Below are 16,216 nucleotides of genomic sequence, written 5' to 3'. Positions count from 1 at the left end.
GACCCCGTGGCGCTACGAACAAACTCGGTGTCAGTCACCGGTGAGCCCCATGGCATTCAACGTGTTATCAATCTAAACGTTGCGATTCTTAATCAATTGCTATAGTTGACAAACTTAATCAATCGAACACGTAAGCAGACTTTTAGTAAAAGAATGAGTGACGTAGTGACCATGAATTACATTCTTACTCCCCCCCCCCGCTGATGGGTGAAATTCTGTCATAATCGTTATTCTTTCGTGCTATACTCATTTGATTGCTGGTATATTATTTATTACTGCTGTGGGGAGAAAAGTTTCTTAGTTTGGGAACTACGCAGAAGGTTTAACGTGATGTTAGCGATTTAAAAAAAAAACAGCACTTATTTCATCCTAACGAGCAATTTTCAGTAAAAATATTACATATATATTACTCACAATACAATAAATACGATCATAAATATATTTTTAAAATTTTTTATTTATTTAATGGTGGGCACTTATTGTCTATTGGCCACAGAAAGTGCCAGAACTGCTAACTCTCTTTTCGTTACCCAGTGGGCACCTGTGGCGAAGCCACGGCGGTGGAGCAGCGTCGCCCACGCAGCACTACCACAACCCGTTTATAGGACGAGTCACATTCTCACATAAAGGAGAAACGACATAGAACACAGATAGATAGAAAGAAACATCCATGCCTTGTCCGGGATTCGAACCCAGAACCTTTCTGATGCAAGGACAGTTCCCTGCCCCCTACACAGGGCGGTCGGCCAATCTTAACTATTTTACGATAAAGAATAAAAGCTAACTATTTAGCGATACATCATTTTCCTGGTGTGTTCGGATTCAGCTCGTCTTCTGAAAAGTAAATCATTTTTGTTAACATAACTAGATTTTTTTTAAAATTTACGCACTGAAAATTTTTGAATTGGTAACTAACGTACATTCCATATTTTAAAAAAAAATTAAGTTGTACCTTTCTCTCAGTAGATCCAGTGACCTTGTTTCGGGAACATACCGTTGAACTACTTGGGCAATTCTAGTCGAACGTCTCTATAAAACAATACATTCATTTAAAAGCAGGAAAACAAGTATTTCATGATTAGAATTGCCGCTCCAGAAAAGAAAATTGAATCAATAAAGAGAAAACAAGTTAATCAACATATCCATTAAATAAGTTAAAATGGGGTTATCAAGCAATTTTGTTATATATGAAATAACGTTGGCAGCAGGAAAGTGACGCAACACATTGAATAGCTTCATACAAAAATTCTAATTGTTTTTTCAAAATAAAAAATGACTAATTGCTAGCAACCGTGGAACTTTTTTCTAAGAACACTTTCCTTCACACAAATTTTTTACTGTTAACAATCCTATTTAGTTTTAAACAAAGGTTGTTGAGAAAACAAAGAAACTCTGATTTGTTATCCACATGATGCTTAACCATTGACGCGTTTCAATGATAAGACATGTTTATGCTTCAGTAGCCGCCTACGGTCAGCCCGTGTCTCACCACTTTGAGGTTCCACGTTGGTAACTGCTGTATTCGAAAGCATTACTATTTTAAGCATGTTCAGTTGTCCCATGTACACATACATATATATATATATACACAAATATATATATATATCCAATTTATCCGAGGGTACTGCGTTTTTTAAATGAATCAAATATGACGTTAGCCAGTTCCACACATATATATATATATATACATACATACAATTTAACAGCTTCCCTTACCAATTTTTTTAAAAAAAAATGCAAAGAAATCGATATATTTTTTTAAAAATTTCATTAATAATTGCAAAGAACTAAAACGAAATATAATACACAAGTTCTAAGTTGACATTTTAATTTTTTAATGTGTAAAAATATTTAATTTACTATCAGTTTACTATCCCAAATTATCTCGGGCAAATGAAGAAAGTTAAATATTAGTCTTTGCATATATTCACATCTTCATCATCCTAAAAATCATCTGCATTACTTTTACTTTCTCTCGTGAAGGCCATTTTTTTAAATTCTTTTTTCTATGTTAATTCGTCAATCATCATATGTCATACACAATGTCACAAAACACGTCTGCAGTCTCACAAACAGTCCCGAACAAAATGTTGGCTAACTTCCAATCGCTGCAGATTGTTATTATTTTTCGCTTTGCTTCGGGCCGAATATGAACGTGATAAAACAAAACGTATTGACGAAATCTGCTATGCCAGAGTATAGTCGGGATCAGGGTTCGAAAAAACTCAGAAATTTTACCCGTCCCCGAGGACGGCTTGTCCAACAATGTACCCGTCCTCCTCTGAAACTAACCCACCCGTAGCTTCTAAATAAACAAAAATATTATTTTTTCTTATTTATTACAAACATTTATATAGATTACACAATGAATTAGTAGCTACTAGGATTACATTATACAGTAATAAAAGAAAACTAATAGTAAAACCTAGTATTTCTATCATAAAATAATTTATTTCTTTGATGAAAGAATTTAAATGACAAAGGTCAAGTTATCTAGAATGCCAATTTATTCGGGGGTACTGCGTTTTTTAAATGAATCAAATATGACGTTTGCCAGTGTTTGCCAGTTCCACAATCAAGCTAATGATTTACAGAGGTTTCTGCACAGAAATCGGAAAGAGGATTTCCATTTCGGTAGATGTTCATAATCGCGTTGAATGCTTGCTTAATGTGTTTTTTTGTAAGTTCTTTGCTGAAAAGTCCCTCTCAACTGCTGCAGTACTCACAGACCGAAAAAACATCTATCCACCATGCGCTGTACGGGATTTCTAGATTAGAGGGTCATTTTAGAAGTGAGGCGCTAGACTCTTGTAAGATAACAAAAATTTAAAGTGTATCACAACCATTAACGGGAAAATGGCCGCCCGCGCGAACGTCTGATTCGAGAAATTCGTTGTCCGCGGGAAATTTTTGACCGCCGAGGACGGGCGGTTTTTCGACCCCTGGCCGGGATAATAAATATTTGTAATATATACTTGCTACTCGGGATAATCAAGAAATCTGCTAAAAGGTTGGAAACAGTAACAGAAATGGAGAATGGCTTAAAACTCAAATAAAACGTTTCATTACTCATTTCAAAAAGCTAACTTTTTAAATTAGAAAATAAGAATGTTTTGCTTTTAACTGAAATTACAATCTCTTCTGAATGAATACTTGTTATGCAGTAAAAATTTATAATAATGAAACATAACTTACTGGTGGAACCGCAACAGGTGGAACATCTGCTGGTCTTAGGCGAACGATATGCGGAGACCGGTAATCACTGTATCAAAGATAAAGAAACAAAATATAAGTAAAAATTTCAATCAATTTTTATTTTTTTTATTTATACAGTCAAACAACGCTACAATGCACACGGTTTATTGTGAACTCCCGGATATAGTGAACGAAATGCTGGCTCCCCTGCCTTGCTACACATGTATAATGTTGTTATTCTTTGTGGATATAGTGAACCTAAGGCAGTAGGGAAGTTGGATAGTATGAACTTTTTTCTGTCTTATTTTCTTTAATTTTTGTAATATTTTTGAAATTTCTACTTCAAAGCAAAGACATATACAGATTTTTAAAACCATCTATAGCATGGAATGTAGCAATAAGCATAAGTTTTTCTTGTTTGCTTCATTATTGAATGGGTTCAGCATTCAATGAAGCCGCCCTCTTCCAGTATCTGGACAAATGCTTCAAGTCAAATCGGATGAATTTGCTAAAAGACTTTGAGATTACTTTTATGTGCTCAAATGGCTGGTTAGACAGGTTTAAGAAGCCGAATAGGGGTTCAGGAAAAATTATCAGAGAGTCGGGGTTGAAGATTGCTTATCAGCAAAAATTTAATTTTAAAAAAATTTGTAAGTAAGACGAAGGGTCATAAAAAATAAAAGTGAACACATATTTGTTACTACGTATTATTTTTCAGTCATTTTTGCATTTCATTCCATGGGTCATTTATTTAAATAATGTGTAATGAAAGGGAGGCGTTTGGAACCATTAGTAGAAATCGGTTGCGGAATGGTTACAGTGAAGTTCCGGTTATAGTGAACTGAAATTTCGGTCCATTGAAGATTCACAATAGCGGGGTTTGACTGTACTATGTTATGGGACTCAAGATATTGACTTGCATAAAAAATTTACCCATTCTAGAAAAAGGTTGACAAATTTATGGTAGAGTAGGGAAAATGTGAGAAGTGTCATAATTAAAATGAAGATTTTACACTGTTGCTTAATATATAAGACCCATAAATATTAGTTTAACATATGATAATAGCATTTATAGATAAAAAGACGCTTTGACTTACCCTACAGGATTCGGAACCTGCTGCAGTAGAGGTTGCAGCAATATAGGTTCGTGCAATTGAGTTTTTTGCACTTGAGGTTGCGGCGATGGTGGTTGCTGCAACGAAAATGAACATTCATTAACTAATTGAGACTATTTATCTTATAAAAAGAAAGTTTCATGTAAAAAAAAATATTTTTTTTATCAGAAAGAAAAGAAAAGAAAGAAAATTAAGAAAAAAACAAACATTTTTCAGCTTAAAGAAAAATTTGGATTTTATTGTTACGTATCTAACATTGCATAGACATCAGATATATATCAGGTAGCTACTAAAAAACAAGAAAAACATCGTTAATTATGTTATATTATTTCATTCATCACTATTTATTTTATTATTTCATTTGTTATCATTTTCTTACTCTGAACTGAATGAAATTAAATCAATCCATTTAATAAATAAGATGAATAATTCAGAAGTTATTTGATTTTTTTCAATACGAAACATTGGATTTTATCAAATAATTTTATTTAGGGGGACAAAAAACTTATAACTGCTGAAGTGTTATTTCTTTTGTTGGTTAAATTCGACGATATATCATATAAATTCGAGGATTGGATAAATTTGACGATCTATTGTATAAATTAGAATATTTTTTACATAAGGTATTATATTAATATATTATTATAACTAGGTCAAATTAATAGACACACTGTAGTTTTTTAATAATTACATGTGCGGCACGAGTTTACCGGCAATACTTTTATATTCAAACATGCATGTAATGGGTTTTTATTCAGGAGACTTTTTATATGCTTCCTATTTGTATTTATTTTTAACGTATTGTATTACAATGTTAAACGATTAATACACGAACGGAAACAAGTTCAAACTCTTGCGGTATTTCCTGTCAAATTCGATCCAATTGTCGAACGAGGTCATCAACATTCCGTGCCAGATGCAATCGCCTTCCTATCATACCCCAGACATACTTGATGGGAGAGAGATGTGATGATCTGGCAGGCCAAGGAAGAGTTTGACAAACCTGCAGACAGTTCATAGCAACACGTGCCGTATGTGGTCTGGCATTGTCCTGCTGAAAAACCAGCCCAGGGTGCTGCAAAATAAACGGTAGCAAAACAGATCTTAGGATATCGCCGACGTACCGCTGTGCTGTAAGTGTAACTCTAATGACGACCAAAGGGGTCCGGCTGTCAAAGGAAATGGCACCCCAGACCATAATGCCTTGTTGAGGGCCGGTGTGGCATGCAATAGTGAAGGCAGGATCCCTCCTCTGCCCTGTGCGTCTCCAAACACGTCTTCGATGATCGTCAGGACACAGTTGGAAGCGGGATTCGTCGCTAAAGACTATACGTAACCAGTCGGCATCATTCCAGTCATATCTGTTCAAAACTTTCATGCATACGAAATTTCAAAGCAATTGGATGATTGCTTCCTGGTGCGTCAATTTTTTTGTTATAGAGCAGGGGCAGGGATGGTCAAACTACGGCGCCCGCAGGCCAACTGTGGCCCGCCGGAAGGTTTTATCTGGCCCGCGGATAGAAGTTTAACTAGCCGATCCGTGGCATATATAAACAATATACATCCATTTTCTTGTCGACTTTGTTTAAAACTATTTCTGCTCTTTTTTTTTTAACACAGTACTGATGACCTTTTTACTTTATCTATTTTTATTCTAAAACCGTAAATTGATGGAAATAGTTAGCACAGACAGCTTTAATTGGTAAAATGAAAGCAGAAGTTCTTCATAGAATTGCCGTAGATTGCTCCAGATTTGTCTTTTTTGAGGAGCTGACTTATGGAATCTAATATAGGTGAATTATACTTCGCATGTGGCAGACTGCTCATTTTACGCTCCAACGAGCGGACAATCTAACAATCATCTGAAGCAGTTGTCTCTAAATATGCCAAAGTTTGAGTTTTACAAATCATTACCAAAAGCTAGTTTCCAAAATCTAATATTTCATGCCCAGAAAATCAGTGCTATGTTTGCTTAATCTTATGTATGTGAACAAGTGTTTTCAACTATGAACCGTAGAAAAAATAATTTCAGAAGTAGACTAACAAACAAGCATTTAGCCTCGTTTCTTAAAATAAACACATCTCACTTCGAACCGCAAAATAGAGAACTTTTAAAAATGAAATCGCTATTTCATTCATCTCACTAAATATTTAAATTGAAACTTGTATATCTCTTTTTCTTTCTTTTTTTTTTTTTTAAATTTTTACTTGGTTTTACTTGGCCTACCAAATATTTTTGCTCTCGATATTTTGCATGATTCTCGATTCATGAATTCAATTTTAAAAAACAGAGAAAAACGAAGAAAAATGAAAAAGAAAATTTAAAAAAAAAATAATAATAGGCTTTATTTACTGCGCATACGTTGCAAGCATACAGAAGTCATAAAATAAGTTTGAAAAAAATAGAGAAAACATGGAAAATAATATAAGATTAACAAAAAGAGAAGAAAAAATATTAAAATACGATGTTTTTAAACATATTTAAAAAAAAAATTAAAAAAATTTAAAAAACAAAACAAAATAATGAAAAGATAAAATCTCATCATCAGCTACAACACGATAATATCCGCAAAAAAGAGTATTTTCTAATAGTGTAGCCATATATATCAATGCAGCAGTGTGAAGAGCACCCCTTAAAATTGAAACGAAACAGAAAATATGAAGCAAAAAATATATGAATTAAAAGATATAATTCAGAAAATAGAAAATAAAACGTAAGAAAAATAAAGAATAAAATTAATCTTTAAAGCGAGAAGTGAATTCAAATGAACTTACGCGTTCCAGAATCTTTAAAGAAAGGTTTAAAACATTTTCATTAAAAAGTTTTATCAGATTGCAAAATACGAAAATAAAAGAGCAAATCGAGGTTAGAAGCGTGAATATAGAGATATTTTATTGCGCGTTTTTACAGCACGTTTGATTTCGTTGATTGGTTCGTAAAAGTTCCCTTCCGGGACGTATTCCTTTACGATGGTAAATGTGATATTTCAAAATAAAGAATAATCAAAATAATAAAAATGAGTTTGAGGTAAAAGAAAGCAGATTATCTCTTCATATTATCTCTTAAAAATGCTCATGAGTAGAACTGGATGTCGAAATCCTTAAAAAACAGAACTTCAGTTTCTGATTTATCTTAACTAAATAAAGAGTAATTTTTTTCAATGTTAAAAATAAATTACTATAATTTGCTATAAAAATAAAGAAAATAGAATGAAAAAATTACTAACTGTGCGAAGGCAACTCGCGAGGTTCCTCGTGATCTGCATCATCATCAAAAGCACCGTCCATTGGACTGGGTGAGGAAGACCTTTCAGCTTCTGGTGTTCTCAGCTCTTCATCTGTTTGAGTCGCTGCATGGCATTTCAAGCTACAAACCAATCGATAATATTTGAATTATATAACAGTATTGGTTATTAAATTGAAATACGTTTCGTTTTAAAAGTAAAATGTTACAAATAAACTGAATAGGGTAGGTGTGATCAATAATTTTATTTAAGGATGAATCTTAATGGCGATTCAGAACGGCAACGAAACGTAATTCAGTTTCCCGAATAGTTTTTGGTGATTTTATTCTTTCCTCTTTCCAACTTTAACTACAGATTGGTTAGAATATATAATATGAACAACAAGCAATATTTATTTTTAAACGTATCATACTTTCCAACGTTTTAGTCTTATTATTACTAATTTTCTTACCTGCTTCTTTTTGTTTGTAAAATTCTTTCATAAGACTTAATTTTATCTGTAAGTTCTTTAACCTCTTTCTCATGGCTATCGGTCATAGTTCTTATTGTCTCCCAGAAAGCAGCATCCTAAGAAAAAAAAATCTTTTGGTTAAAAAATTTTAAATTTACGGAACAAAAAGAGCAAGAATATAAGTCATAACTTAATTCCAAAGCAAGATAAACATTTTACATGACTGTGTTTGAAATTTTTGCTTAAATCATCTTACTGTATGAATTAAACACAATCACCCTGTCCGTCGTAGGTAATGAATATATATTAAAAATTAATTAAATAAAAAATAATTGATCATAGTATTTTAAAATGCTCCTACTTGTGGAGAATCCTCTTCAATTTCCACCTCATAGTGGCCTCTTCGTCTTTCAATTATTGCATAGCGGTTGCTATGTCTTTTACAAGAGCTGTAAAAGAAGGTCTCAATGAAAGATGACATTAAATAAAAAAAAATTATTGCGTACCATTTGCTCATATTTAAGTTGTAATTATGATCAAATGAAGGAGACATTCATTTACTATTACATCTAATACAAGTAGATTGAAGATGCTATAAAATGCACAAAAAGATAAATTGTTAAATTTGAGAACAGTAAGCCTTTTTTCTACAAGGTGAACCTTTTTACCTGATTTTTTTTACTTTGGCTTAGCATAAAGCATGTGTTTTTTCTCCTTTTGGGCAAAGGTAAAGAATGAATTGTATAAAACTCAAACTACATTTTAACACCACTAAACTTTATTATATTTTATATTTTTAAATAGTACGAAACGCATGCTAGATTTAATTTGGATAATTTACATTAATAGCTACTGCCTAATTGCTGGGTAAATCTTAGAATCCTTTTCGAAATCTCGCCAAATTAGGTTTGTGGTAGATCTGGTTCATCAGAGTAAAGGTAAGTTATTGTTTTTTTTAATTTATTAAAAATATTTTAATGAATTTGAATAATAAAAAAGCAATTTTAATTCAAGTAATAATCGCTCCCTTGGCGAGATTTCAAAAAAATCATCCAAGGGGTGGGCAACCCTGACTGGGTAAATGACAGGCCAAAAGTAGAGAAAATTGTCTCCTCCCTAATGTCTGTTGTAAAAGTCTTCGTATGTAGTAGCTAAATTTAGTTACTTCCTTCTTTAAAATCGAAAAATAAATACCGCAGCAAAAACAGAAATTAAATTAAATAAAAAATAAACAATTACTAGTAATACGTTTTAAAGTACAGATTAAGCTTACAAAATAAAACTTGAACTATCTAAAATATTTTCTTGCGACTAATATGTACGACTCATACAAATATTTTGCTTGGAAAAGATAAATGCTAATTAAATGATATTTGAAAACCAATATACATCCCGAAATTATCATGCTCCTCTTTTATAAGTTTCTTTTCGTAAACAACACTAGTGTGTTGTCTTCCACAATCTATGCATTTCAGTAACAAAAACAAAAAAAAAAGTTGTGCTCGCGGTGAATTGTGTCAGCTACAGATTGAGCTTGCTGTTCCGACGACGTTCACCTAATTCTTCTTCTACTATTTATTTGTTACGAATTGCATGCGATGTATGTTATCCCGACAGAGGGTGAGAGTAAAAATGGCGCGACCCCCATTAAAGTCGCAGTTAATTTTGAAATTTTAAAAGATATTGCTGTTGCTTGCCTCCTGTAATCACATTGATAGAGAATTACGATTACAAGTAACAAAATCGCTGATAACATAGGGTCGTGATTATTTGCAATCACCAAAAAGAATCAAATAATCAAGATTACAATGAATTAAAATGGGAAATTGAACATGCCATTCTAATTACAAATAAACGAAATGTATGATTACAGGTAATCACAATTATCAAAATATACGATAAGAGTATGAATTCCAATCATCATCTTATCATAGGACACATTATATAAGCGTGCACAGTAAGCCAAAAACTAAAATGGACCACCCTGAATAACTTTGATCGGATTTTGACGTTCTAGGACTCAATAAAATGGCTACAAATATGCTAATGAGGGACGGTATAGCCTGGTTTGTAGGGCATTGGGCCCATGTCCAAGAGTTCGTGGGTTCGATACCCGCCGGCCGAAGACTCCCAGTGTAGTAAATGGTGACTGACGCACGTTAAATCTGTCGAGTCACAAAGTCCTCCATGTTCCCTTAACAAATCAATATCGATACAGGAGTTTCCTTGTTTTCTGGATTGGTTCAAAATTACAAGGCTACGGAGTTGAGCAATAGTAGATAGTACTCGAAAACCCAATATTGGGTCGTATATTTTAAGTTGCAAAATTAGGCACAAAAACATACTTTCTCTGAAAAAACATAATTTTTCCCGACTGATTTGGATATTTGAAATATATTCATATATGTGTAAAGCACTTTTATGGTGCAAAACACCTTAATTTTAAATGATGTAAAACACCTNTATCTCTCTGGCTCTCCCTTACAAACAAATAAAATAAACTATGTTTTTAACTTCCACCTTTGAAAATTTGATTTCCGGAAACTTCTGTGATCAATGATTTTCTGAAACGTCTGGACCTCTAATCTCCGGAAACTTCCGGATCACTGTTAGCAAAAATTCCGGAAATCCGTATTTTTTCCGGAGCACAATCAGCCCTGTATATGTGTAAAGCACTTTTATGGTGTAAAACACCTTAATTTTAAATGATGTAAAACACCTTACGATTCAAGTTAATGTTAATTTAAAAAAAAAATTTATTATTTTTTCCGACTAATATTAAATTAAGAAATAATAAATATTTTTTTAAGTTACTTTTTTGTGGAATTATCATTGGGTATATCAATTTTATAATTGTGTGCAGACATTTCGATTCAAAAGTTCTGGAGACATGGTGAAATACGCAAAAAGTAAAATTAAGATTTAGGGGTGCAAACTTTGGACAGCACTCCTGACAAAACTATTGGGACCTTATTTCTCAGATTGCGGCTACCCTTTATATTTTGGTGTTTAGATATCCGACTTGGCCAACAAAAAAATTATGTATATTCAGAAGAAGTTTGTTTTTTCGTCTGATTTTCCAACTTAAAATATAGTTTGTACTTATTAATTAGCATATATGAGGTCAACCCTTCGAACGAGAGTCTCAAAATGGGAAGATCCGATCATTGGATCAAAAGTCATTCGAAAGTTTTCAGCGCCCCCCATTTTTTATACACCCCTAAAACTTAAAAACCACAATTTCATTACTTTAATTAATTTAGTAATATTATTAGTCGGTTCTGATGTTTAAACTTATATTCTAAACTAGAAATTTTTACCAGAGCAAATAAAGCCCAACTTTATAATATTAATAATATATTTTAATCAAATTAAAAGAAACAATATAAATATGTAATAAGTTTTCGTTTTTATACTAATCTAATGAGATGGAAGAATTTGATGATATTTAATAAGTTTGTTCATATCAGGTTCGATTTTACCCAAAAACAGTCGCAAGTCGCCGCGGTTGGTAACTTGCAAATGATTTCTCTTTTTAGTAAGCAGCGTTGTCACAGCGCTAAATCCACGTTCACCCAAATATGACAATGGGAATGCTTTAAAAAACCGTTCAACGATAGACCACAATCAAGGGTACAACTGTGGAATTGACTTATGTAGCTAAAATTGTTGGTAGCCATTTTTGTATTTGATTTTTATTTCCTCGCTCGCTGTCAGTTCTATAAGTTCTTCTTTCAACTGGGGTGATATTGCTATGTTGACATTTTAAAAAGGATCTAACACCCAGTCAGGTATTTCCAATTTCAAAATGTCCTGGAATCTTTCAATGAAATCACTGTGAAGATTTTCCAAATGTTGGCAGTAGACGAGCAAGTCGTTGTTGTTGCAGGATACTGATAAATTGGAAAAATTAGGGAACTCACGTCTGCGGATATTCTTTTTGTGTAAGAGCAGCAGACACTGGACTCTGTAATGGGCTAATTGTTAAAAAAAATTTCTAACACAACTTTTTACGAACTTAAATTACGAAAAACCGTTGCAGAAAAAGAGTAAATTTAAACTTCTTGCATGAGTTTACCTAAACATATTATATACCTAAATATTCAAAGGAATTCATTGGTGAATATATTGGAACTGAGAAAATTATTACAAATGAAACTTTCTATTCATTTTCATTATCTTTTTTTAATTAACTTAGGGAAATAAATTTGGTTGCGTTGAAGCAAACCCACTGAAATCAAACATTACGATGAAACAGTTCTACAAGCTTTTTTCCTGTAAGAAGTGATAAAAATGCGAGGTCAGTTTAAAAGTTTGCTTTTCCGCAATTCCATTTTTCCACTCCTTTGAGAAACGTATTCATTGGAGTCTCTTTTAAGCCTTCCCATTATTTCAACTGTTTTCAATTGTAAACTGATTAATCTGAGACCGTGGAGAATTCCAATATGAATTGATTCCGATATGAATTGTATCACAATTATCCCCACGACACTTGTCCACTTTACATTAGGGCAACTAGTGCATTAAAGAAACTTACTTCTCTCACGGCTTCCAGCCTGATGATTATAGGCGATCTCCTCCTGTCACAAAGAAATTTTTTTTTCTTAATTTGGAATTTGCAAATTAATACAATGATGCAGGAAATCTGATACACTGTAAAAAACTGTTGTAATATCCCGCCTAATAAGATCTTTAATAACCCAAAACAAATTATGTGAAGGAGCATTTTATTTCAGGCAAATATCAAATCAAGCATTCATATACAATTTAAACAGTGTAATTTATATCCAAACACTTTAAATGGACTGACATTAAACTCCTGCACTATTACACCATACAAGAATTATTTTCATTTCCGAAAACACCAATATTGGCACTTTTTTAAACGTCGTCAGTTGTTTGTTAATCTAGAATAAGATGGCGGAACTTTTGTAGATGTTTTCTCCGCTGCAATTCATTACATAAAAACAAAAGTTTGCCGTTAAAATATGTGTGTATGTATTTAGTTGAGTAATAAGGATAATAATATTTCGATTATTAAATATTTGTGAACTTAATGATTTTATAATGCATATTTTCTATCTGTTTTTGTTCTGTTAAGTTATATTCTTTTAATATTTATAATTCTTTTTAATATTTTCACCGAATGCATGTTAGATTTACGTACTTATTTTATTTTCAGAATTAGTGTAGGCAGGGTCGTAAATTAATGATCCTCACTTTATATTTTACAGTAAAAATAACTTTACTGATTCTCATGTGTATCTTAACTTACTGTTGGTGTTTTTAATTATATATAAATGTTTACACTTTTATACAATTTTGCAAACATCTTATCAACTTCATACCATTTTAATTCCAGCTTTCTATATGTACTTATTCTTTTTGTCTGATTTTATTCATTCCCTTTATCTGATTCAATTCATCTACGTATAATACTTTATCTGTTCAGGACAAGTGAATCTTAGCATGCACTTTGCCTTTTGAACTGTTTTACGGTATTGTTCGGCGCAACATGTCCTTTTTTAGATTCTGTGCCTACATTCAATTCAATTCAATTCTCGGAAGCTACTTAGCTCCAAATTGGGTAAAACAGGTGTTTCAATATCCTTGGTTCTACTCTAATTTAATCTAAAATAATAATCAATTTTTTTAAGTGTTGAGATACACTANCAATTCAATTCTTGCTACATAAAAAAAACAGTCTCGGAAGCTACTTAGCTCCAAATTGGGTAAAACAGGTGTTTCAATATCCTTGGTTCTACTCTAATTTAATCTAAAATAATCATCAATTTTTTTAAGTGTTGAGATACACTAAAGGTTTTTACTGTGTATGAATTGAAACAATTGATGTCAACATCAAAATCACTAAAAATGTGAACATAATTACTTAATTGAGAAATAATTTGCTTAACATGGTTTAAATATTGAAAAGTAAATAAAAGTCAGAATGTTGAATGGAGAAAAAGTTATTAGTATCGTACAAATGCAATGGCTATTTTATTTAATTGCTTGATTTATAAACTATATGAATATTAATCTAGCAAATTACATTAATTGGTTATATAGATAAACAAAACTGAAGAAAAGAACATTAATACTCACATTGCTGGCACAGCATTCTCATCATCATCATTCTGCAATTGAATGAACATTGATTAACATATTGAGGTTATTTATCTAATTAGCTGAAATTAGCATGTAAAAATTATAGGATTGTAATTAAATAACAGAAAAAAGTTTGCTTTAGTTTGATTTTTCTTTTTTATCGAAAGCAAGGAAACATTTTGGTGACAGTCATATCAGATCACTGATTGGCAAGTAGAAAATGCAAAATATATAGCCATAATAGTTGCAAAAGTGCTTAATATATAATATGCAATTTTTAAAATTTAAGGTAAAACGAACCGAGAGTCAGAAAGGTTTTTAGCAAACAATGTCAATAATTAGACTTTTATTTTCTGAAAAACTCAGAAAAGTACACTTAATTTTGTATTTATCTCGTAAACCTAAATATTATGATGAGACACATTATAATATCTCACAGAAAGAATGCAACCCTCAAGCCTTTGCCAGTGGAATTACAGCATCGGTTTTCTTGATCAATAAGACAGCACAGTATGCAACACAGGTTGCAACAGAAGTAAAATTTAACTAGATTATCTTGTTTGCTCAACATACCGAACAACCAAAGGAATTTCATAGTTTTCTGGGACTCCGTGCAGCATAGTTGGTTTCTTGATCATATTTGATATTTTGTGAGCTTCTTTACCAACATTTATTTTTAATTTTTCTTTTTTCTAATTAATTTCTTTAATTTATTTCACGTAGAAATGAACCATCCTGAATAACTTTTGATTCAATGATCGGACCTTCACGTTTTACGACTCATTTTTAATAGGGGGTGACTTCAAATAAGCGCAGACAATATTTTAAATAACGTAAATGTTGGTTGTTTTGGTTTTGATCTTAATTTAATACTGTAATTTATGTGCTTGTCACAGTATTTATTTAGGTTTACACATACCATCTAATGTTCTTTGGGGCTGGTTAAAATAAATTTTTTATCTGTAACATAATTATAAATCTGCATTTTATTAAAACTAACTATTAACATATTTTAACCTATTTTGTTCAAATTAGCTTCCTATTTTGTTTAAATTAGTTAAATATTTAAGGTTGAATAAGTAAACAAAGAATGTATACTTCAGAATCAGAATCTTCCTCTTCAACTTCCTCTTCTTCCTCTTCAACTTCCTCTTCTTCCTCTTCAACTTCATCATAGAAGTTCATCACATCAGAAAAGCCAGTGGCTACTTCATCTAGAGAGTTGTGTTCTCCCTGCAATCAGAGTATTTATGAAAAATTACAAAATCAAATCCCAAGTTTGGAATGCTTTTAAATTCAAAAGATCTTGACTCTGTAAAATTAATATTCCATACACTATTAAACTTTTGCAGTGGGCCCATATTCAAGAAGTCGTGGGATTAATCCCCGGAGGTTGGAACTTCCCCGTGTACTAAATGGTAACTGATGCATGTTAAGTCAATTGAGTCGTAAAGTACCCAAAACAAATCACACCTGTGGGGGTAATGATGCGGGAGTCTTGTGGATTGGTTCAAAATTACAGGGTGCTACGGAGTTGAAAATTAGTAGTCGTAAACTCACAATTGCAGTATTTTTTATTTTCATACCTAACACATTGGAAATTCTCTCCTGAAACTGAAATTCTGATTTTTCGGTAAGTGTTAATTTATTTAGTTATTAAACATTTAAATTGACCCAAAAGGCAATCAAAAAACGATCCCTTATTGGTCACATGTGCTAAATGGAAAAGTGCTGTCCGCTATTTTAGTTTTGATATCACGTATATCGTATGTAAATTATTAGTAAAAATTTTGTGAAATAAACGTACGGTTTTGAGAGTGTGTGCAAAATGAAAGAAAGATTTTAAAACTTCAGACGTAGTTATTTATCGCTAAAATATCTGAAGAAATGATTATGCAGCTCTTTACAGCGAATAAACATTTCATTTCTGTTGAAATCAGTGTTGTTAAAGTTCATAGAAAACAATATTTTATTCTACTTATAATACTCGAAGGTTATAATATAAAAAATAAATCGTCACTTTTTTGAGCATGGTTATTTTTTTTATTTACGCATATAACATTGTACACGCATCTGATATCTACTAATTATTAGAAAATAAG

At 32.0% G+C, this 16,216-nt stretch overlaps 1 protein-coding gene across 1 annotated transcript in view; it reads right to left on the bottom strand.

Annotated features, from left to right (window-relative positions):
* Window positions 1-955: 955 nt before the first annotated feature.
* LOC107442420 (uncharacterized) overlaps window positions 956-16,216 on the bottom strand; it is a 35,809-nt gene continuing 20,548 nt past the window's right edge. The window contains exons 8-16 of the mRNA XM_071185900.1: window positions 15,270-15,347; window positions 15,213-15,236; window positions 14,112-14,143; window positions 8,368-8,455; window positions 8,007-8,122; window positions 7,538-7,677; window positions 4,293-4,387; window positions 3,196-3,262; window positions 956-1,029 (exon numbers count right to left, since the gene is read on the bottom strand). Coding sequence (XP_071042001.1) covers window positions 3,260-3,262; window positions 4,293-4,387; window positions 7,538-7,677; window positions 8,007-8,122; window positions 8,368-8,455; window positions 14,112-14,143; window positions 15,213-15,236; window positions 15,270-15,347 — 576 coding nt within the window. The 3' untranslated portion in view covers window positions 956-1,029; window positions 3,196-3,259. The remainder of the gene's footprint in view (window positions 1,030-3,195; window positions 3,263-4,292; window positions 4,388-7,537; window positions 7,678-8,006; window positions 8,123-8,367; window positions 8,456-14,111; window positions 14,144-15,212; window positions 15,237-15,269; window positions 15,348-16,216) is intronic.

Source organism: Parasteatoda tepidariorum, chromosome 9 (genome assembly GCF_043381705.1).
Source record: "Parasteatoda tepidariorum isolate YZ-2023 chromosome 9, CAS_Ptep_4.0, whole genome shotgun sequence".
In the NCBI taxonomy this organism is placed as follows: domain Eukaryota; kingdom Metazoa; phylum Arthropoda; class Arachnida; order Araneae; family Theridiidae; genus Parasteatoda; species Parasteatoda tepidariorum.
This window is presented reverse-complemented; position numbering and strand designations above follow the sequence as displayed.